Source organism: Equus quagga, chromosome 18 (assembly GCF_021613505.1).
Source record: "Equus quagga isolate Etosha38 chromosome 18, UCLA_HA_Equagga_1.0, whole genome shotgun sequence".
Lineage (NCBI taxonomy): Eukaryota > Metazoa > Chordata > Mammalia > Perissodactyla > Equidae > Equus > Equus quagga.
The window spans coordinates 5,080,703-5,104,766 of NC_060284.1; the positions used below are offsets into that span (position 1 = coordinate 5,080,703).

The 24,064-nt window shown below is 44.4% G+C and overlaps 1 protein-coding gene across 1 annotated transcript in view; it reads left to right on the top strand.

Annotated features, from left to right (window-relative positions):
• The window catches only part of PDE4B (phosphodiesterase 4B), a 392,450-nt gene that overhangs the window by 266,909 nt on the left and 101,477 nt on the right, over positions 1-24,064 (top strand). The window contains exons 3-6 of the mRNA XM_046645704.1: positions 6,359-6,553; positions 15,136-15,172; positions 15,296-15,366; positions 22,869-22,918. Of these exons, the coding sequence (XP_046501660.1) occupies positions 6,359-6,553; positions 15,136-15,172; positions 15,296-15,366; positions 22,869-22,918 (353 nt within the window). The remainder of the gene's footprint in view (positions 1-6,358; positions 6,554-15,135; positions 15,173-15,295; positions 15,367-22,868; positions 22,919-24,064) is intronic.

The following is a 24,064-nucleotide window of genomic DNA, read 5'->3' on the forward strand; positions in this document are numbered from 1 at the left end:
TAAACCACACCTGAGAACAAATCACTCTTCCATCCCCAGAGTCTCTGGAAGACGTCTGATCTCAGAGGTGCCTCAGAGATCTTCTCATTCATTTCAGTGGGGAAATGATGAAGGTGTGAGGAGCAGGGGGGAGGGCGTCCTGGTTTCATTTCAGTTATTTCCCCACAGAGCAGGAACTGGAAGCTGGATCTCCAGCATCCCAGAGCTCTTCAGCATTACTCTGCTGCCTCTGGTTGAACCTCTCTGTGGGGAAAGCAGTTTGGGATTATTGCCATGAAGGCAGTTGTCAAAGTCCCTAGGAAGAAGGGAAAGCAGTGGGAAGCTGCTTCTAGGATTCAGATGAGCTGAACATCATGGTTCTCCTTCCCACTGTGTGGGAAGGAGGTCATAGACTTTGGAACTGGTTCTCAGGGCAGAGCTGCAGTATTCTGCTGTAACTGTGACCAGGGGAGGTCTGCTTGCCTTCAGCTAGGATGTGGGCTCTCCATCACGCTGGCTGTGATTTTGCATGGTTAAGTCCTTCATTAGAAATTAGGACTGACTGCAGCCTGCAGCCATTAATTATATAAAGGTAGGTCACTGTCATTGTGGGTAAAAATGCATGCCCGTGGACAGCTTCCCCATCTACAAGGATCATAAAGCACACTGAGGTTATGGCCAATATGAGTATATAAGTAAATGATTATTTTTATCAAAATGATAAGCGAGCATTTGAAGACATTAGTTTCTGAGTACAACTGAAAGAAATATTTTCCCAAAGAACTTTAAAGAGTCACAGCAGTTTTTCATGAATGCATCACCACCCCAACACACGCACACACACTCTGTACACAGATACCTGATTATAGACACAAAACTGCTCAAAAGCCGAAACTCCTGGGATGGAGTTCCTGGGAGCCTACTGGGGGACTAAGTAAGGATGGGGAAAGAGGAAATATTGACTCCGTGTAGGAGGTCCTCTGAGGTCTTCACCTGCCAGAGGTTTGAATCCAACTAGAAGTGGCTTTTGTCAGATGAGAGATATAAACTGTGAGATCCTCGCCGTCCTTCAACAGATATTTGTTGTATGCCTTCTGGCGTGAGACTCACTTCTAGGCCCTGGGAATATGAAGTGAATGAGGCTTGGTCCCTGCTTCACAGTGGCAGTCTAGTGGAGTGAAAGAGATAAGACAGAGGACCACAGTCCCGTGTGGTCGGCTCTGGGATCAAGAAGGTCTGTGGGATCATGGAGGAGCCATCCCTCAGCACAGATTGCAGGGTATAATTAAAAGACGTCACACATTAGGATTTTTCAAATGAGGTTTCCCATTTTGGAGCCTCTGCTCTCTCCTCTTTGAAAGGAGGGGAAGAGAATTAGCCTGGCAGAGTTGTGAGACGTCAATGATGTAAAAGACACTCGATGAGTAAATTTTTAAGAAAGAAAAGCAAAATCAAGAAGCAGAGCACTCTCCCCAAATGGTGGCGAGCTTCTCTGCTGCCCTGGGAGTTTGAAGCTCTTTTGTAGAGCTTGTGACCCTTTTAGGGGTGCTATTTGTTAGGATAAGTCAGAGACCTACCTAGAGAAGGACTAAGCTGAAAAAGAAATGTTTCCTCTGATTCAGAAATGAATTATTCCTAGGATATTGCTTCGTGAGTCTTTGTTACAGAAATTGGGGTGTGCACAGGTAATTGGGGATCAGGGAACAACCACCCTGGGGACAACTGCGGGCAATTCTGCAACCGCCTGGCTTAGCTTGAGTTCTTGGAAGTAGAGATTCCTTTAGTTTAATGAAAGGTTTCATGTACACCTTGTGGTTCTGTTCTTTATCCCTGATTTTTTCTCCCAGGCTCATGAATAAGGCTTCAGTCATATTTCTCCCTCCAAGACTGGTAACAGCCCCACCTGCTCCGATGGGAGCTGGGGGTGCAGCTGAGGAAGCTGTAGCTGTCTTCTGCCATCTGCTGGCTCCCTCTCGCACCAGTTCAGGGCTGGCTGTGCATGGTTCCTGGGAATGCAAAGCCCCAGGAGAGAAAGTGTGGGGCAGAATGTTCCTGCTTTTAGTAAAAAGACAGAGATGAGAAGATGGCAAACAGAAGCTGGCATGGGAGGGCTTTTCCCTCCATGGGGGTTTGTGTAAAGATGTCAGCATCTCAAACATTGAAGCCAGGGATTTTTCTAGGCAAGCTTGTTCTTTTCAGGGAGAACATGGCAGCACTTTTTATTTTATTTTAGTTTTTAGATGACTGCCTCCCAAGACTTATCAAATAAGTGAATGGCACATCTCTATAGACTGGTTTCAAGGAAACAGCAGAAACCCATACGAGTGGGAACTGAGATGAGGGTAGGAGACAGGAAGAGCGAAGGGAGAGGAGAAACATTTCACAGTAAATTGCAATATTCTTTCGTTGGTTCAGCCAACATTTTTGGAAGACCGACTATTTACAAGGCTCTGATCCAGATGCCTGGGATACAAAAGTGAGTAATGCTAGGTCTCTTCTCTCTTGGAGGTAAGAATCTACTGGGGAGCAGCTAAATAAATGGAAAATTAAAGAGAGAGATGTAAGTACTATAACAAAGTACTACAATAAAGAAGTCTAGGAGAGCACAGGGGAGGAGCAGGTATCTAAATCAAACTGGGGCTGCAATCTGAGAAACTTCCTGGAGGAGGTGCCGTGACCTGAATTTTGAAGATAGTGACTTATTGGAGACAGTGGGCATTCCAGTTTCAGGGAGCACCACTTCTCACACACAACGTCACGAACTACCACCACTGCCTTGAGGAGTCGAGAGCTCAAAGCAGGAGAAAATTGTATAAATATTAGGTTTTAGACAACAAGCACTTGATTCAGTCCGGGGCAATCAACTAAGGCAGGGAGAAGCAAGCAGAATCAAGTGGGAGGGCAGGGTACAGAATCTTGGATCTCAGAGAGCAGGACTTGGCGGGGGGGTGCTGTCTCTGAGGCTAGAAAAAGGTCACTTTCAATCCTGTGTCAGTCCATGTGCTGGATTCAGGCAGTGCCTTCCAGGCAGGGACAGTCCAGTACTCAGAACACAATGGCCAACAGTTGGAAAGATGCTCAAGAAAGTATGATCCAGCTTCTGGATGAACCACCAAGTTCCGTGGGCATGGAAAATGATAATTCCGGAAACCGTGCAGTACAAGAAAAATACTTGTGAGAAAAATCAAGATCCAAACCTTCAGGGAAAAATATTCAGAAGGAAAAATACTAAACTGCTAATAAAGGTGGAATTTTTTTCTCTATTGTCTTATATTGTTTTATATAACTTTCTTATATTATTTTTACAATGATTTCTTTTTAATATAAAGAAGCCTAGAGATGAAATGTGTGTCCTGATTAAGGCAGAGGCGAAAATTACCCTGAATAAATAATAACCCTGTTTATGGGTTTGTCTCTGAAATTTCAGATTCCGTTTCTCCCTGATTGTCTCTCAGTTTGCGTGGCATATTCCTTTTGCTCGTTCAGTCGGTGCTCACTCTTCTCTGGCCCGCCCCTCCTCCCCCCTGCCTCTGTGGGCCGTATTGTGATGTCTGCCCGCTAATTTTGCTGTGACTGGGGCTGCTGTCTGGTTGGTGATTCACGTTTGTTCCTAAGTCATACATCTGTGTTGGTTGCTTTGAAACAGTGCCCCAGGGAATATGAAAGGCCGTTTGTCTCACTGAGACTGCTTCTTTGCACCAGAGAATTCTTCCCTGGCATCTGAATTCCAGCAAGCTCTTCTATGAGTTTAGGCAGGAGAAAGACGAAAGAAAAACCCAAAGGGGAGCAGCCTGGGGAGTTTTGGTGTCTGGGTCTGGTCCCTGCTTACCTGGCAGGACCAAATGGCCTGGCCACTAACGCTGGAGACAGAATATCTGTGACAGCCACTTTAAGGGTCATGCCTCATGCCCTGATGTTGTGCCCATCAGGAGTGCCTCTAGCAGGAAGAGGGCGGAGGGAGCCTGGTGGAAACTCTCAATGGAAAAAGTTCTGAGAGGTTGGTAGGCACACCCACTTGGCCCCTCTTTGAAGATTTCGGCACAGATACACACAGCCATGATATTCACAATATTTAAAGACTGGTGCCTCATGGGCACTGACCAATTAAATAGACACAGGCCGTAATGCTGAAGCTGGAGACCCCGTGCTGTTCTAGACACCAACCCTTTAGTTACTGGATCACCGGGAAGTCCAGTAGATTCTGGAAGGCCTGGGCAGGGGCTGGCTGCCAAGCGTTACAGAAGTATTTCAATGTTTTATCCCTAAATGCTTAATATCCGTAAAGGCTGTACAGATATATACCAAATGAATAGCAGCATGAATACATGTGAAATTTCAAAGCTCATGCCTACTCTTAAGCTTCGTGTAGTCTCACCCTCACCTTTCAAGAACCCATCCTCTTTGTCCTTAAGAAGAGTTCAGAGCCAGCATCCGGACTCTCTGGTTCCACGGGATCTGCATGGCACAAAGGAGCACTTATCCACAAAGGAGCTTTTTATTTTGCTCAACAACTAGCTTGGAGCTCACCCAAGGAAAGTTTGCAAGTCAGCTTTCACTCTTTTTTCACTCACTCAACGTTATCTGGTTTAGAGCAGAGCTCTACCTCTGGGTGGGCAGGCCAGCAGGCTGGTCTGTGTGAGGATGCCCACCGGCCTGCTGGCCTGTGTCTTTGAAAGTCTCCCATCCCAGACTGTTGGCCCGCTGTGAAAATCCATCTGCAGTGCCGTGAAAGCCCGAATACATATCGGATTGTTATGGCTCTTTCGTGTCCTTTTAACCCGACATTCTCACTTGCCGCTGCTTTTCAGACACCTGGAGCTTGTGCGCTGACTAAAAGCAGCTCCTCAGAATGGTCTCTGGGTTGCATTATGACCCTGCATCCTGTCATTTCCTCTTTCCCCGTTTCAATGAAACCTACAGCTTCAGGGTAATCTGCTGCCTCTCCCGTCTTCGTTCAAGACAACAGCTGAGGTTGCTCATAACCTCACTGACTCTCCACACACCGAACACAAATTTAGTTTGAATCCAGAGACTGGAGGGGAGCTGCCTTGTTACCTAGCGAGCCGTTCTGAACTCTGGGATTAAAGTCTGAGGCTGTGGAGAAGCGATTTGGAAGACTCAGGTCTTCCGCTTCTCACTCTGAAAGTTACTAGCCTGTGACTTTGAGCAAGGTATTTAAAATCCTTCTAAGCCTCATTTCCCTCAAATGTGGAGTGGGGTCATGCCATATGCTTCACAGGGCGGTTGTGAGGGGAATGGAATAATAGGTCGGTAGGCAATTTGTAAACTAAAAACCATTAGCAAACTCCACCCCAAGAGAGCAGATGTAAGAACTAGAGAAAGAAAAGAACCATGAATGTGGAAATAAACATTTATGGCAGCCGAATGAGTATAACGGAAGCCCACTGCTGTGGTCTAACCGGAAGAGAGCACCCTCAGCGCCTCACCTTCTCCAGCACCTCTCTGCAGAGCTTTAGCTGGGGAGCAGGAAGGAGTCTAGAGAAACGGTAGGCAGGAGGGTTACTGTTGATTTGAGGCTAAGGGAAAATGTATAGGGCCTGACGGGGAGCGTGGGAAGGACACAGTGCCTACGGTAATACCAGGATGGGGAGAGAGAAAACGAGAGACAAAATCTCTACTGCTCCCGCCTGTGTGTTCATTGATCAGAGCTGGTTCTGGGCTTGAGGGTCCCTTCCCAGATTGACGGAGATGGACCAGAAATCTTAATGGCAGTTTCCCCTGGAGCTAGCGACTGTGTCCTCCTCTGCAGCCCGGAGGGGAACTGGTTATCAGATTTAGTCATTTTCTGTGGTTAAACTTGCATACCAATATTAAGTCTCAGATTGGGCCTCCCATCTAATCAGCCAGTGGATGTTTTCAGGGTAGCACTTTGTTCCTGGAACATCCAGAAATATGCATATTATAACTTTAATGAGACTGTGATGTTTATTTATGGCAGGAAGAAGTCTCCCAGACAGGAAGACTCACTCGAGTGATAGTTCAGCGTCTGACACCTAGAGCTGTGGTAGCTGCTGTCTCTGGAGTTGCTTATTATCATCAAATTATCTTATGGTTGGCACTTACTCTGAATTTGTCAAAGTTGCTCATGCTGCTGAAAAGCCACGGGGCTTTGCTCCAGGGTTCAAACCCTGGCTCCTCTATTTGCTAATGACCGAACTTCTGTGGGACTGTTTCCTTTATACAAAATGAGAATAATAACAACTGCACCTCAGAGCTGTTTGGAGAATTAAAATTTTCCATAAAGTGTGAAGCTTTTGTTATGTAAAGTGCGTGGCACGCATTGGTTCTCCATGCATGTGTGTCAGATGCCCTCAGCCGTGGCTCTCATGCGAACACTGTTTTCTGCTTTCTCTTTAAGCTTTGATGTGGAGAATGGCCCTTCCCCAGGTCGGAGCCCGCTGGACCCCCAGGCCAGCTCTTCCTCTGGGTTGGTGCTTCACGCCACCTTTCCCGGGCACAGCCAGCGCAGGGAGTCCTTTCTCTACAGATCAGACAGCGACTATGACTTGTCACCAAAGGCGATGTCGAGAAACTCTTCGCTTCCAAGCGAGCAGTAAGTACAGCTCTGTCTGGCTTCCAGTCTGACACTTACCTCATCTCCAACCCGGTCAGAGCAGCAGCAACGACACCTGTTCCCCGTTAACCCGTGGGAAGGAGGGAGGAGAAAAGTGAACATAAGCAGAGGTCCCATCTTAAGGATATTGAATCTCTGTAGCATGAGGAATGTGTAGCTGGGGTCTCCATGGGTATTAAAAACCTCAGGCAGAGTGTTCAGTTTACGTGTGTTATTGACATTTTTTTAAAAAAATTCCATTTGACTTCATTTCCTGAACTGCTGAATCGTTTATGGGATGAGAACCTTAACACATTTTGCAAATCACGCTTGAAGTTTCCGCAGCCTGTGCATTTTGCATAAGGCTACAATAAAGAAGAAAAATGGTGGTTGGTGACATGCATCCTCTCTCAGTGGCCTTTGCTTGGTGACATTTAATAAGTTGTCATCCAGCCACATGTCTGTGTCCCTTTTCTGGAACCGTAACACCATGCCTACTTGTTGCCTGCCTCCTTGGTGCGGCAGAACACGCTCACCGCCCTGTTAAGCACAGCTGATGTTTCTGTTTTGCTGCTATTAATTGTAGATCTCTAATTTTTATTTAAAGAACAATGACTGGGTTGTGTTGTTTATTAAATTTCTGAAACCAAATAAAGTTGGATGCTGGAATTCATGCCTTAAAAGGTTTCTGGGCACTCATACAATTGTTTTTAACATCATATGTTATAAAAATATCAGTAGCTCCCTAAAGTCTCCAGCCTGGAAAATTCCACTGGGCTCTTTTCTGCTATTGGAAAGGAAGCTAAAAAAGGTCACCCTCTTGTGAAAGAGGTGGGGGCATTTTAAAGCTCCCAGTAAGAAAATATTGCCCAGGGCATTTCTACCAGCAAATTTTAATACAAGCACCCCTACCCTAAAATGTCTCAGTCACTGGGTGGGCTAAAATCCATTTATCCGCTCATTTGGCAAATATCTACTGAATCTCTCCTACGGGCCATACAGCATGCCAGGCTCTGGGGATAAAAGATTAGCAAAACAAGGGGAAAATCAAAGATGAGTTAAAAACAGATTTTATTCTCAAAAAGGTGGCTTGCTCTCAGGGAGATTAGAGTTAAATAAGAAAGACAAGAGGAACACCCGCATCACATTCCTGCGAAGTTGCAGAGTGGAAGGAAACGTTTAATGAGCGCTTACTGTGGGGCTAGGCTCACTTACATGTGTTATCTCTTTTAATCTTCACCACAAGCCTGTCAAGTGGTACCATGACTATCTCCACTCTATAGATGATGACACTGAGACTCTGAGCCATTGAGAAACCTGCCCTTGTCCCAGGACTACATGCCACACTGTACCCCACGATGTAGCTAAGACTGACCATATCCAAAACTTTTGGACTCTATTTGCCTCTATTCTTCAAACAGCAAAGTAGCATCTCTACCACCAGGTAGGAAACAGATGAGCACAGAGCAGCGGCACCTGCGTCTGGACGAGGGCCAACACTTGGCTGTGTATCATGTCAAACCAAGGAAGTTTCTGACCAAGCTTTGGATGGGGGCTTTGACAGTGAAGAGACCAGAATTCTCTCTTCCACCAAGAGGAACCCCTGTCTGGACTTCCTAGGGGGAGAGCTCAGGAAATGTGATGAGCTGAAAGTAACTAGAGCTTCTTTCACCTGGTGTTTCACCGAGAAAGACCAGCTTTGGAAGGCAGCTGACTGGTCCCCAACTCATGCCAAACAGCCTGAGTGTCGGGGTCATTCTACCCAAATTTCAGATTAAACTCTGCTGATTCCTTACCTGGAATCAAAATGTTACAGACCTTTTGAACTTGAAGAGACCTTAAAGCTCCCAGTCCAACCCAGCCTGTCCTGCTGAAACCCAGATGGGGTTCTGAATGATGCTGCACCCAAGCTCTCTCAGACTCAGGAATTACCCTCTTTTCAGCTTTAACAACCAGTGAAATTTTCCCCCTAACTTTAGAACCCACACAATGTTGCCAAATTTAAATTTAGACAACTAAGGATGGTATATGTGAGTTATCTAGTATCATTCTCACTTTTCTTTTTTTAAAAAAAGAAGTTTTTAAATTAAAAGTAAGAAGGCCACACTTTCATAAAAAAACCAAACCAAACCAAACAAAAAAACAGGCTTTCCAAAAAAACACACTTGGCAACATCTCACCCTGCCAAAGAAACTGATAACAGGATATATTAAAATCTGTGAGTGAATAAAAATAGTACAAAACTTTGTTTTTTCAAATATTTCAACATTACAGTGAAACTTTTACGTATTTGTCAGTTTAGGAATTTTTATTTCTCAACACCACAAGAAGTGGAGCTTGAATAATATCCAGATTCTTCTAGTATTTTGTTTTATCGGGACCATGTTGGGAAACCCTGTTTCACACAGACATCTTGATGTAAATTGAAGTAATGCTCTCAAGGCTACTTTACTCAATTGTTGCTCTTTAGGGAGAAATAAACAGAGGAAGAGCAGCCCCTGAGTCTCTCACTGCGTCTCCTGCCTTCTACCCATAGAGCCAAGAAAAAGAAAGACAAGGATAGGCCCAGAGTTTTGATGTGAAGGCCACTGGGTGGGGGTGCGGGATGTCCCTGCTCAGGATCCCCTCAGATCCAGCACAGAGCATCACAAATTTATATATGAGGTGGAAAACTGCATAATTCCTCTGCGTTAAATCCTCATGGTAGAGACAGCATTAGCTTTTTAAAATTTCTCACCTGAACTCTTTCAGAAGAGTAAGAGGAAATATAGGTGGGAGGAGTGAGAGAAAAGATAATAAAAGTACAAATGCGAATGGAAAATTTAAAAGTAGCTGTAACTTTTAGCAACAAAAACGATCAAAATAAGGCTTTCTAGTAAAGAAAACAAGATCACCATTGGGTCCCTAAAGGAAATTTCAGATGCTTTCCTAGATGTGGCAATAATCTGTTGGTTCCTGTTTGGGTCCTGTGCCGTAGTCATCTCTAACGTAATCCCTTCATATATGAGGTACAGATTTCCCAATGGGAACAAAAAATACCGGAAACTGGGGAGACAGTCATATTGCCAAAAAACTGTGGCAGGAACCACTCTGGACAGGACTGAGTTTTGATTATCCACCTGCAAAGCCACAGGGAAGGGAAATCTGTGTTTCCTTCATGTGGGCATTCCTTTTGTAAAGCCTCATCTAGACAAGGAGCTTTTTAAGACCCCCATTTGTGTGAGGACTAAGTGCTCCCTAGAGAGAGCAGTCAAGGAAAATGAGACGTAAGAACCAAGAGGAAAAGCATAAATAAAGCCCACTTTTATTTAAGACCTGTTTATGGAGGGACTACAAAAAAATACAATGTGGTATCTAAGACTCAGGTTAGCTTGCAGCCATCACACTTGCTAGCACCAAGGCTTTAAGATGCTGAATCCCTTGCATTGTGTCTAAATTATCTGTAAATAAAAGCACACCTTTAGTGAGCATTTCCTATGTGCTATTTAAGGTACTTCACATATTTTAACTCATTTAATCCCCATAACCCAAATGTGGTTGGTACTATAATTTGCTTGTCTTAAAGATGAGGACATTGGACTACAGAGAGGTTAACTAACTTGCCCGGTAAATGGGGACCAAAGCTAAATCCAGAGAATCTAGATTATTAAACCATATGGATATCCAGTACATAAGCTGACTCTATATGAGGATGAAAAATAAAAGTAATGATTTTTTTTTTTTTGGCTGAGGAAGATTCACCCTGAACTAACATCTGCTACCAATCTTACTCTTTTTTGTATGTGAGCTGCTACCACAGCATGGCCACTGACAGATGAGTGGTGTAGGTCCATGCCCAGGAACCAAATCTGGTTCAGGTGGCTGAAACAGAGCTTAACCACTAGGCCACTGGGGCTACCCCTAAAAGTAACGATTTTAATCTCTGTTCTGCCTACCTTTCCAGCTGTTATGAGGATCATATTCATTCTTTCTTTTAACAAAAATTTACTTAAATTTAGGCACTTTACTAACAAACAAGATGTCTTCCGTGTCTTTAAGGGAACTGAAAAATTAGTAAGTCGATAGGCAGTTCTAATGCCTGTGGATCAGGGCAATCGTAGAAAGGCATGCACGGGACTTGGAGAGGTCTGGCCAGGCAGGGCAAGGAGCCCACTTTGAGGGAGCTACAGGGGTGAGCTAGAGGAGTTAGGGGGCAGCAGGTGTGCAGGAGGAACGGCCATGTGCTGACTGACTCTCTAGTTGTCAGGAGCCTTGTGGGCAGCCACAGCCCAGCATGGCTGAGGCAGACAAGGAGGGGACGAGGACACGGTGAGAGACAGGCCGGAGAAGTAGGCAGGAACCTCGTCATGAAGGGCCTGTTCTAAGAAGTTGGCCTTTGTGCTGCAGGCAAGCGGTGGGAGCTGGTAAAGGATTTTAAGCAGGAAAATACAGACTCGGACGAATGGTTTTGAAAGATAGCTCTGATTACAGGATGAAGAAGGGTTTGGAGGGTGGACAAGCCTACAAACTAGTGCCCAAGAGCCAAATGGGAGGCTGCTTTGCTAATCCACATAACAGAGGGTGGGGATGTGCATTAGAGCTGGCCCAGTGGGCGATTGATCAATATTTGCAAGTTAGAATCAGCAGCGGTTGGTGATCGACTGTGGCGGGACAGAGAGAGGTTTCACTCCTGACCAACAAGATAGGTGGTTGCACCATTCTCTAGGATCAAGAACATTCTCTTCTCACATGAAATAATGTACACGAAAGCGCTTTGCAAACTGTAAAGTACAGTATAAATATTAGTTCTCTTGGCTGCAATGGAGGCAGATATGACTAGCCTGAAGAAGTTCTTCCCAGCTGGGGAGACAGACAAGCAACTCTTTAGTGATAATAATAATGATAACTATTTCTACAAGAATAGCTATAACCAAATAAACTAAGGTGCTTTTATGAGCCAAGCACCGTTTCAGGAGTTGTACATGTATAATAACTCATTGAATTATCACAACACCCCACTTTACAGATGAAGAAATTGAGGCATAGAGAGGTTGCCTAATGTCTCATAGTTAGTAATAGTGCAGCTGAGAAACAAACCAATGCTGTCTGGCACCAAAAGCTGTGCTCCTACCCACAATAGTCTGTATCTCTCTATCAGACAGACTAAAATCACTATTACAAGAAAAGTGTAAGTAAAATTCTATGTGTAGCTATGACATAAAGGGGAAGTTAATAAAATCCAGAAAGTAGCAGTAGGAAGTGGCATTTTTGCTTCTAGAAAACCATTTCATTATTTAGAGCAGACCCACACTCAATTCTAAGACCCACAGAGCTCTCGTCCCCGTGATTCTATAAAATTGTAATGTGCAGGTTTTGTCACTAGATGTCGCTGGTGCAATGGTTCTGAATATCCAGCCTAGCTCCAGGAGGCATCGCCCTCTAGTGGTTTTGGAAACAAGTGCATGTTTTCATAACCAGTGTTTTCTTATTCCCATGCCATTTATTCTTAATTATTAGTACATAAAATTTGATTTAAAAAATCCAGAAGCTTTCTATAAATAATCTGGCTGTACTACAATAGGAGTTTTTCGTTTTGTTTCTTTCCTGTGCTTGCTAGAAATTATCTGTAAATTGTCTGATTATCTCTCTAGGAGCTATTATCTGACATACAGCAATAACTTTCGCAGCTCAAATTCTTTAAGACAGCCAGTGCTGGGGACCTGCAAGTCCATCTCTTGCTTCTGAGCGTTCCGCTCTCCTAAACCTCGAAAGTTCCATAATGATAAAGTCATGTTGACATGGTGCCTCGTTAACATTGGTTCACCTCCCTCTAGTCATTAGTTTGTGCAGTTTTACTAACTTTCCATTCATTCAACAATACATCAGCTCTAGGTATTCGTATGTATGAGATTTGCTTCTGTTACTTAGTTTTCACGGGGTATTTAGACTCCAGAAATTCAGGAGCCATAGACGATAGCTCTACTGCCTTATCTCCACCTCACCCTGACGTCTGAGGAACAATGTGGACTTCACAGCAGAAATATGAACAAATAGCAAGATATTTCGCCCATCTAAAGTTCATCTTAAGAAAGCACATTGAGAAGGGGCAGTTCTCCATAGAATTCACCACCGGCGTTTATCACAACTGCTCCTCTCTTAGCTCTGTGCTCTCTTTCTCCTTTGGCTCCTCTTCAAGATCCCTGAGATTCTTCCTCCGGCTCTCTCTATACACCCCCATGCCTGCCGTCACTTTAACTATCCCCACCCTTGTAGGTAACTCCTAAATCTATGGCTCTAATACCCGTATTTCAGACTTGATGTCTCCCGCAGGCTATCAACACATATCTGAGAACTCAGCAGGTGGGAAAGTGACGCACCACCTCCCCTAACACCTCCTCACCTTCTTCGTTCTACTCAAGACTTCGCTATTTTCCCTGATACCCATTTCTAAGACTGAAAATATTTCTTTATGACCCCTTATCTGATTAGATGCCAAGTCCTTGGCGAGATGTCTAGAGTCTCTTCGAATTGTCCCTTCCTGCTTCTTCCTCTACCTCATCTGTTTCTTCTCCTCTGAATTGCTGCCATAGCCCCCTAACTCTTCCTCCCGGCTCTGTCCCCTCCCCTGCCCATCCGTTGGTGTCCAGACCATTTTACTTTCTCAAGACCTTTCTGTTTGCCCATCTCACTAAAACCTTCACTGGCTCATTTCTCCCTCTGAGTTAAGCACCAACTCCACAACCATCATCCACACTGCCCATAATGTGGGTGTGGGGAATCTTCTCGTCTTATCCTCTACAAAGGTCTGTAGTTAATGTGCTCAGCTCCACCCTCACAGCCACCAAGCAGCTCAGGGAGCATATTCAGTAGTTTCTTGGTCCAATGCCTTTGTTCTTGCCGTTTCCCTCGTTGGTAGCATCTACCATCCACACCTTTGAAAACTGGCCCTTCAAAGTTTGTCTCAAACACCGCTCATTCCATCAGGCCTTTCCTTCTTCCTATAGTCTGTAATTATCACCTCTGCTTTGAACCCCACGAGCCCCATTGTTTATATCTCTCATCCTATATTTATAATATCTATTGCAGTAGTTTGAATATTTTTCTGTCTCCTTACTATGTTTTAATTTGGATTAAATTAATTAATGTTTTAATTTGGATTAAATGGTGGATTCTGTATGATTTGATCTGTCAACTCTGCAGGGTCATCGTAAGTCAGAGACATAATGGTCAAAAGCACAAATTTTTGGAATCAAACAGCCTCAGTTCTTCCACTTACTAGCTATGAGCTAGTTAAGCAGTTGCTTAACTGCTCTGAGTCTTGATGTCATCTAAAAAATGACAGTAAGAGTTCCTGCCTGAAGTCTTTTACAAGAATTAAATGAAATAATGCACATAAAGTGCTAAGTGTGGGGCCTGACATACGGTAATCCTGCAAAGAATGCTTCCTCTTGTCAGGATTCCTTTTATAGTCGCTGTACAAAGCGGATGCACAGGAAGTTTGCCAGATTGAGTTGAAAGGGCACTTCTAGGTAGAGACAAAGGTAGATAGGAAAATACGGTGTTAAATAAGACCCCAGAGTAAAAGGGTTCGCTAGAGACGAGGCCCATGGAGACACAGGTGTTGTTGATCCTGGATCCCCAGGCCTCACATAACGCCTGGTGCTGGGCGGGAGCTTCATAATTATTGAGCGCCCTCCTGTAGTGAACCAGTGAGTCACCATATTTGTGAGGCGATAAGGACAGAGAAGATAGATCAGACGGTGAAGGAAGCTCATTGTCAATCACCTTCTGTGCTTCTTGTTATAATTCACACCGTGAGAGCAAATTGGCCCGATTTTGTGTCTGCAGCTCAGGCTAACACGTCTTCTGAAGGCTTGAATGGAGAGCTGGCTGAATGAGGGCTTACGTAGATTTATGGCAGCGTGAGCCGGAGAGAGAGTGCATTTCTGGAAACACGCTTGTGACTGTTCCTAAGTACAGATTCATACAACACTAGGTACAGCTTAGTCAGAGCTTTGGGACAAAACGAGTGACAATGCTACGGTAATAGTAGGTTCAGTCTGGACACTCCCCATTAAAAGTTTTCCTGTGGTACTTTAAGAAAAAAGTTATATTAAAAGCAAAAAGTAATGGGATTCCCAGACAGAAATCTGTGTTTAAATGGCATTAAGGCTGTGGTTCAAATCAACAAAAGCCAGGAAATCCAAAGTTAACCTTTATCCAGACTGTTATGCCACTTTTTCCAACTCTGTGTGTGCCTATGGGCAGCCCTCCCTTTGAATTTCCTGGCTCTGGTGACCCAAATCCACAAGTTGCTTTGAATTACATACTCTGGGTCTGCCGTTTAATGGGAATGGACCCTGAGGATATACACTTACTTGCAAGTGCTTTTACGTGTAGTACTGTAAATCCAGGAGCCGGGAATCTGGTCATTTTTTTCCGTCAAGTTCCTGAGATCCCCATTTATGCCTAATTGTCAGCCCTGCCTTATATCCAGGTAGAAGGACTTGTTGAACGTTTGTGTTACTGACACTGATCAAGTCTAATGCTGCAGCTTCTCTGTCACAGTGTTTTTAAACGTTTCTCTTCTCTCTTTCCACCAGACATGGCGATGACTTGATCGTAACGCCTTTTGCCCAGGTGTGTATCATGCCAGCCCTGACTCGCTCTCCGTGTGTCCCTGCGTGTAGTTTCTAAGCGTGGCCTCTGAACCTGCCCATTTATCTCCTTTGTTTCTAACCGTTTGAAACATTTTCCTTCTAGGTCCTCGCCAGCTTGCGAAGTGTGAGAAACAACTTCACTATACTGACTAACCTTCATGGAACATCCAACAAGTAAGATGGCCTCTTCCTGGAGGGGCAAGTCCCTTCCATAAAGGCAAAAACATTGAATGATGTTAAAAAACAAACAAGCAGAAACTATTGCATGGACATTTGCTCTTCAAGCTAAGTTAGGATACCTGATGAAATCTGAAAATAGGATGGAGCACCCTAGTGTTTTAGAACTGCTTCGATGTTAGGAATTAGTCTGAGTCTTATTAATCCACCCTTAGCACTTAGTACAGAGTAGAAGTATAACAGACGAAAGAGTGAGATGAGGATTTTTTGTTGACTTTTATATTTACTACTTTGGAAGGTATGAATACTTATCAGTAATGGCCATAAATTCTATTAAAATTCTTTTGGAATGAGCTATTCATGAATTCAGAGATTGAACTTAAAGTTAAATGTACCAAAAAGTTCATTCCAAATTTCCTATTTTTTGATAATATATAAACAGGTTCATGCAACTTGATGAATAGGAGTGGGTAGTGAATGTGAGTTTATCTTCTTCTCTGCCCGCAATTAACTACAGACCGTTGGTCATTTCATGAACACGGCTCAACTTTGGGCTCCTCGTCTGTCAAACGAAGAGGCAATTGAATTCACAGTAACTTTCTCCTTCTGAAATCATTTCAGTCTATGAATCGAACCTACGGGTCATGCAGTTCACTATCCGGCGCGTTTTCAAAGGTCATCACAGGGCTCAGAAAGTCATAGAATCAATGATCCTGGCATGAAAGGGCTGGAGACCATTGATCAAGCTCTTTGTTTTACACAAGGAGAAACCCAGGTCCTCAGAAATCCAGCCACTTGCTAACAACCACACCATAGTTGAGAGACACTCCAGGGCCAAATCCTGAATCTCCTAATTTTCCAGCCAGTGTTTACTCCAGACCACCCTCTTTCTCCAGCCTTCATGAAGTTATTCATCCACCCTCTATTTGCTTCATTCCAAGTATTCAAAGTAGAGTTGTTAAAAGTGGGCGTTAACCCTGCTTTGAGAGCTGGCTTTTCCCTTCACTGTCCTATAACTGGTGACTGACCCCGGGGGGCAGGGGTCTGCATGCCCCAATGGAGTCCTCCCATCATTGATCTCTCCTCCTCTAGACTAGTCCCCAAACTGCCACCAGAGTCCGCTTTCTCACATGCTGTTTGACCATGTCACTCTCCAGCTGGAGGCATTTCAGTGGTTCACTCTTATCATTAAGATCAAGTTTAAAGGCTGGTACTTGGCACCCAAGGCACCTCATGATCCAACTCAAGTTAGTTTGATTGATAGTTGATTGGGTTTTTACTTGATGCAATATGCATTATATATAACATACACACAACACACATACTCACCCAGCCTCTTCTGCAGTGGAACTCCTTGTTTCTTCATTTATTAATTCACCTGACAAGTATTCATTTAGTACATGCTATCTGTCTATGCGTATCTGTATGTTTTAAACAGGTATTAATTGAACACCCACTTTGTACCAGGCTCTAGTGATATAAGAGTGACCAAATCAGACAAGTTCTCTGCCCTTTCAGGGCTGATAGTCTCCTAGGTGGGGCGGAGCGTAAGGTGGTGAACAGCAGACAGGTCTCTGGCTGCATGGAAGGACGTTCTAACAGTCCTGGTCTAGTTGTCCCCTGCATGTTCTGTTTTCCACCCTAATTGTGGACTTACCGTTCTCTCTTCCTAAAATGTCTGTCTCTACCTGCCAGTGCCTGCCTGGCCAAACCCTGCTTGTCTTTCATCACTCATCTTGAGTGTCACCTTCACCAGGGTGCTTTCTCTGAGTACCCTCAAACCATTAGTGCCATATTCTGAGCTGATCCAGAGCCCATTCTCAAACTCTGCCTGAGGACCACCCGCCCAAATCATGGCCCTTTGTGTCACCTTTGTCCAAATCAAACCACACTCACCACACAGAATAGATCTCCAGCGTAAGACAGTTGCATCTAATGATCTTCCTCAAATCCATATCCATATTAGTAGAGAGTTGATGCTCTTATTGACTTCAAGCACTTCCTTGAAACCAACACCAACCAATGGAAGTTCAAGACAGGGTACCTCCACCACTGGAGCTTCACCAAAGAGATTTGAGGTTGCCTCAGTCTAGCTCAGGATTAGAACTGAGTGCTGGGTTTCAGCCACAAATGGAGCAGCCCGGTGGAGGCAGATTGGAAAACTGAAGGTCCATTTAATGTCCTCCATTCTATTCGTAGACAGTCAATACCCTCAAACAAATCAAGAAAATTGAACATAAAAATATCTGCCAGTAATGGATCCACCGCGCTGAGAGCATCTTCCCCCTACGTAGTCTCTTATCTTAACAACTGACACTGTAAGACCCTCGGGACTCAGAAGTTGCTTTCTGGGATATTTGACTTGAGCTCCAGGGTCCCAATCCTTGCCTTGAATGTAACATTTAAGCAATAATTATGTCATTGGAGTGGTTTTCATGAGACATCTGGAGAGTACGGTTTATTATATGAAAAGGAACTCCCACATAGAACTTTACTTCCCATAAGTCAAGATTTCCTTTATCTTTTGGCTCTCTGCTCTGCATAAAAGCAACCCATTGTCTGCCTGGGCTTTACCACCCAAAGGGTGAAAATCTCAAAGTTCCTGTTGAGGTGATTTCCTTGCATTTCCATGAAACGTTCCATTGACGGATGCTTGATTGGGCCTGTGTTTCTTGGCTTCAGATTGAAACCTATATTTCCTTTGTCCCAGGAGTTAATTTTGAAAATACGGCTTTCATTTAGAGTTGTTAATTCAGATAAGCATCCCCAAAGCGTTTACTGGCTTCACACAGACTGATGGAGGAATCACGTGTGAGTGAGAGTCCTGTTCAGCAGCCAGATGACCAGGGAATAGAGTGGGGAGCAAAGAGGTGTCCCTACCTTTCAACTGTGTCACCAACACCTCAGATATCACTGGCGGCTGTCAGGACATCATGTAACATCTCTGTATTAACATCCTTCCAAGGCATAACTTAATCAACATGTATGTCGTCTTTGAGGAAGAATTAATAACCGCATCAATATTTTTCAGTGTATCTTTAGTGTCTTTCATTGCTTTATGGCCTTTGGCATGGGATTGAAATTAACTGAGAATAATAAAATCTTGAGCTTTTGGAGCTGGAAAGAACCTAGCCAAATTCCCTCAGAGTAAGCGAGGAAATACACGTGAAACCCCTCACACAGGAGCTGGCACATTGTAAAAGTCAGCAGTAAATGGTAGCTGCCTCCTGCTCTCTCCAAGTGAGGAAGAAACTGAAAGGTTCTGTGAGTTGCCCAGGGCTATGCAGTTGGAAGGTGCCAGAGCCAGGATTAGGATTCCTGACTTCTCATTCATAGTCCAGTTTTTTCTCCACTGTGCTATTCAGGGCTGGAAAGTATTACCTGCCGTGGCCGTATTAGCCTCCCTATTAATATCACCGTCTGCAGCAACCCAGGCATATAACTTCTTACGATTCTTTCATAAGTTAGAGACCCTTGGAAACTGGGCTACCAATGCCGTTTTCTTCTGGCATTCATCACAGTTTTTTAATTGGCGCTCTCATGCCCTACAAGCAATAATGCAGCTTCCAGAAGTCAGGCATTCATTTAAAATGTACTGAGCCTCTTTCTTGCACCAGGTCTTGAAATAAGTGATAAACCAAACAGACATGGTCCTTGCCTTTCCAAAGCGCACACACACAGATGCAATTTGTGTAATTTTCCAGGAGTCATTGGGAGAATTGGGTGCCATGAGTAGCTATGCAATATTGAGAAAGCAGAGATTTCCTACATTTAGGGTCTCTTGGTTCAATGTCTCCTTTCACAAAAGCCTTCTTTGGAACTCAGGAAGATAGGTAAATTGATTGATCCCATGAATACATAATGAATACCTATGTCGTACCAAATATTTTGCCTATTCCAAGTTTCCAAAGATGAATGAAATTTAATCTTTGCTTAAATTTCCCACAGCCCAGTTGAGGAGACAGATGGGAAAATGGGAATTACAGTACAGGTGAGCAGTTCTCTGATGGGGTGGGCACAGGAAACCACCAGGAGCATAGACGAGAACTACCCATGAGGGAAGGCTCCTCTGAAGAGGTGCTGCCTGAGTGCAGTCCTAGAACATGCGACGGAGTTTGCCACTTGAAGAGGAGGAGAAAAGTGTTCAGCTGAACAAAACATATGCAATGGCCCAGCAACGGGGCGTGCATGCCGTACTCGAGGAACAACCAGTAGCATGTAGAACCAAGACTTTACAGGAAAAGGAAACCAGATAAAACATTCCCATGTCATTTGGCTCCTCAAATTATTTTCACATCAATGGTTCATTCAATGACCAGTTCACCAATACTTGCGGAGTTCCTACTACTCACAAGGCAAGTTGGTGGGTCCTGCGGAGGATGGATGGAAAGCGATCAGAACTGGGTCCTGCCATCAATGGGCCACAGATTCGTGGTGGGGATAATATGTGTATAATATGAGTTGTAACATGAGGAAATAACCCTAAAGGGACAAATAAAGCACTGGGAGATTAGAGGAGGGATAATTTTTAACTAAGAGAATGACATCTTTTGGAGAAGATAACATTTGACTTTTGAAAGTACAATTCTGACAACAATTCCAATATGTGAGGTTTTTTCCCCTTACGTCCAAGCAATTCTTTGTGAAAATACCTGGGTGTCCTCCAATTCAACTCAATTCTGATGCAATGTACCTGGGGATAGCATCAGATCCCACTGGTTTGGGCTCAGTCCCACAAGACTGCCCTCCACCCCCTTCAGACGCCTGTGGTAAGTGCAGGCTGACACCTATGCTTCTGAGTGTCCAGCTATAGATGAGAGGCTCCACTGACTCTCTCCTTGGGTTCAACTAATCTGCTAGAGGTGCTCACAGAACTCAAAGAAACATTTTGCTTACTAGATTATTCGTTTATTATAAAAGGCTATAACTCAGGAACAGCCAGATGGAAGAGACCCATAGGGCAAGGTATGTGGGAAGGAGCGCAGAGCTTCCATGTTCTCAGAGCATGCCACTCTCTCCAGATCTCCACATGTTCACCAACTCAGTCCTTTTGGGTTTTTTATAAAGGCCTCATTACAAAGGCATGATTAATTAAATCATTGGCCATTGGTGAGTTAAATCTATCTCCTGACCCTCTCCCCTGCCCAGAGGTCCTGGGTGGGGCTGGGAGTTCCAACTCTCTAATCCTAGGATTGGTTCCCCTGGCAACCAGCCCTCATCCTTAGGTGATGTAGGGGCTTTCCCAAAGTTACCTTATTAGCATAACAAAAGACACATTACTCACTCTCCTCACTTAGGAAATTCAAGGGTTTTAGGAGCTTTGTGCCAGGAACAACAGGAACAAAACCAAATATGTATTTTTTATCATAAATCACAGAAAGGTAAGTGATATTTAGATGTGTGGATTTGTGTAGGAAGAGCTTCCTTCTCAGAGAACTGGGCTGAGCGGTGTCAGCACAGGGACCACACATGTTCAGGGAAAAAGAAGCGTCCAAGTTTGGCCTTTCCAGAGTACGAGGTGTTCTTTCCTTCCTTCCTTCCTTTATTCATTCATTCTTCCATTCAATAGGTATTTACCTAGTGCTTGGCGTGTGGAAGACCTGGGTTTCAGGAATCCAGTAGTGAGCAAGTTGTTCTCTGCCCGCATAAAGTTTGCATTTATACCAAGGAGTTCTATATTAAATACTAATTAGTGCCTATTTTAATTACGATTTTAAAATGCTACTAAACTGAAGTACAGGATGGGTAAGAGCAAACAGCCAGTCGGTGGTTTGAGATGAAATGTCAGGCAGAGAGGAATTCTGAGAGATAAGCTGGGGAAAAGTATGTTGGGGCCAAAGAGCAAAGGATTTTGAATCCAGGCTAAGGAGTTTGGACTTTAACCTCTTAATTTTCCCAAAAAACAGCCCTGAGTCTTAGTGCAGGTGTGATCAGTTGATGGGCTCGTGGAAAGAGCATGTACTTTGGATTCAGAAAGACTTAGCCTCGAATCCCACCCATGCCAGGATGTTTCTTACTTAACCTCTCTGAACTTCAGTTTCCTTATTCTTAAAAGGAGATGATGACATTCCCAATGGAAGCTGAGGGGTGCCCAGCACAGTGTCTAGCAAAGAATAGCTGTCACTGATGGCAACTTCCCTTTCCTGGTCACGCAAGAAGATTTCATGCCGCAGAGGGTTTAAAAGTATCTTGCCTAGGATCACCTAGCTAGTAAATGAGTGGTAAATGTGAACCCTGTCGGTCAGACCCTGCAGCTATAAGCTATGTTACTTAGAAGCTAGTTTACCCCTAAGGGACCAAATATCGGTTTGCGGCTCTCAAAAACCTAGGAAAATAACCATGTGGCCACGCCAGTAGAGAGGCTCTTCCTTCGCAACACCTTTGCAGACCATCCTCTATCATTTAGAATTTGGCTTCCTTCCCAAACTCGCCTATGCGTCAGAATTCACAGAGAAGTAAAAAATTACAGATTCCCAGGTCTCGTCTCAGATATACTGAAATTTGACTCTCCTGGAATGGGGAAGGGAATTGTATTTGCAATAACTCCCCAAGGGAGTCAGATGTTGTCCATGTTTGAGACTCACTGGCCTAGAGTCCCGGTCTCTTGCTTGCTGCTAATGTCCTGTTGCTCTTGAGTGCAGCAGAGAGCCCTCCATACCAGTGGTCCTGAAAATGTGGTCCCCAGACCAGCAGCATCCATTAGCACCTCCTGGGTACTAGTCAGAAATGCAAACTTTCAAGCCCACCCCAGGATGACCGAATCAGTTTCTGGCAGAAGTTCTGCAAAACATGAGAAAGATGGTGACAGCAGCAAAATCGGGGAAAATGATAGAGAAGAAAAAAGAAAAACAAGAAAGAAAAGGAGAAGCCCCAGTGTTTGTGGAACATGAATTTCTTTGCTTGTTTCACTTGATTCTTGACGTCAACAGGCTCGTTAGGACGTAGGACAATGCCCAGTCCCTCTGTGAAAAGATGGCACCATGATTCAAGCAACCTGATTACTGTTCCTGGTAGCTATGCGATGTTTGGCAAGTGACTTCACCTCTCTGTGTCTCAGTCTCCTGAACTGCACAAACGGGAGGCCTGGACCGCTGGATCTCTCAGGGATCCTCTGGCTGTAACTCTCTAAACCACTGCCCAAAGGGATCCAGATTCACTCTTCCATTTGGTGTCATTCCTGAGCAAGCTCATCCTCCTCTGAGGGCCTCCTGGAACAGGGAAACCTGAAACAGAAGGGCTGGTTAGGGACCTGGAGTAAAGGACTTCCTTCCTGGAGTGCTCGAGCATCCAGGAGGCTGTGCAGAGGGGAATTCCAGGCCATCTGCACATGAGAGAACGGCAGTCATCCACGCATGTGTTCCAGGAGCCTGTCTTCCGGAGACAGCATTATGTCACTTGATGGCTCCTTATGACCTGGAAAACCCCTCAGCGATCATGGGGGCACAGGGAGGGGCTATTCATGCAAAGACTCAGGCCTCCTTTTCTCTTTCTCTCTGCAGGAGATCCCCAGCTGCTAGTCAGCCTCCTGTTTCAAGAGTCCACCTGCAAGGTAAGCCACGTCATGAGGCCTGTCTCCATGGTTTACAATAATAAATGTGCCTCTTATTCAGAACCTTTTGTAGAATAATAGCATTTGTTTGCATTTTATAGCCCTCAAAAGTATGTCTCTTGGCAACTTTTTTCGAAGGCATACTGGAGCTTTCCTTCACTCCATGTGAAACCAAATGAAAAGGAGTATTAAATAATTTTCCTACCATATGCATGTGCAGGCTTTCAGAATGTGACGGATGTGTGGTACTGCTGCTTCCCAGAAGAGGGGCAGGGGCAGAGGTGTATTGATAGTACAAATTGACCTCAGCTTGCTGGCCCCAGTGAACCCTAGGAGAGCTAACCTCAAAGGCCCTGAGGTGCCCCCACATTGGCCCGAGGGCCCCACGGGGTATGTTCGTGGTTTTCCTCTTAGCATCAACTATGGATCCCACTTGAATCTACATCCTTTCCAGGTGTGAAACCAAAGGTTCTTTCCAGGTCACAAATCGTTTCTCTTGGAGATCATCCAACGTTGTTCCTCCAAGGTGTTTTTTAAAGAAACCTAACTTCTCATCTTTCAGTGTGTGCATATGCTGTTCATGCAGAGTTGAGAGCTGCCGAGAGGAAGGGCCACCTTGAAGGGGCATCATGGAGATGTGTGGAACATAAATTCTTCTTGACATGAGATGGAACCGGTTAGATGACATTTTTTAGAGTGCAAAATGGAGTTTTTCCCCTTGAATCTGTGCCCACTCGCGTAGCAGTGGTCTTGAGTAAAACCACAGGAGAAACACGTAAGATGATGTGATGCTGAGATCATGAACACCTCACGCTGCCTCGTCTGCTCTGTGCCACTCTCTTCCCTGTGTCCTTGCCCGGCTTCCTTCCTCGGATGCTGTGTTCTCTTGCTGGTGTCACGGCCATAAGTACCTATAACAGAAATAATATCAAAGCCCAACTTTTAAAAGAAGAGAACAAAGGCAGTAGGTTCCATTGGCTCATTGGCTTCTGAAGTATTTATGGTACATGCTTTTCAAAATATTTTTATGAGAACAAGAATAAAAGTGAAAGGAAGATATTAAGGAAAGGTGGGTTTACCTCGAGAGCCCCAGGGTATGAGACTGAGAGAACAGTACTCTATCTGTGGACTTCAAAAACCTGGTGT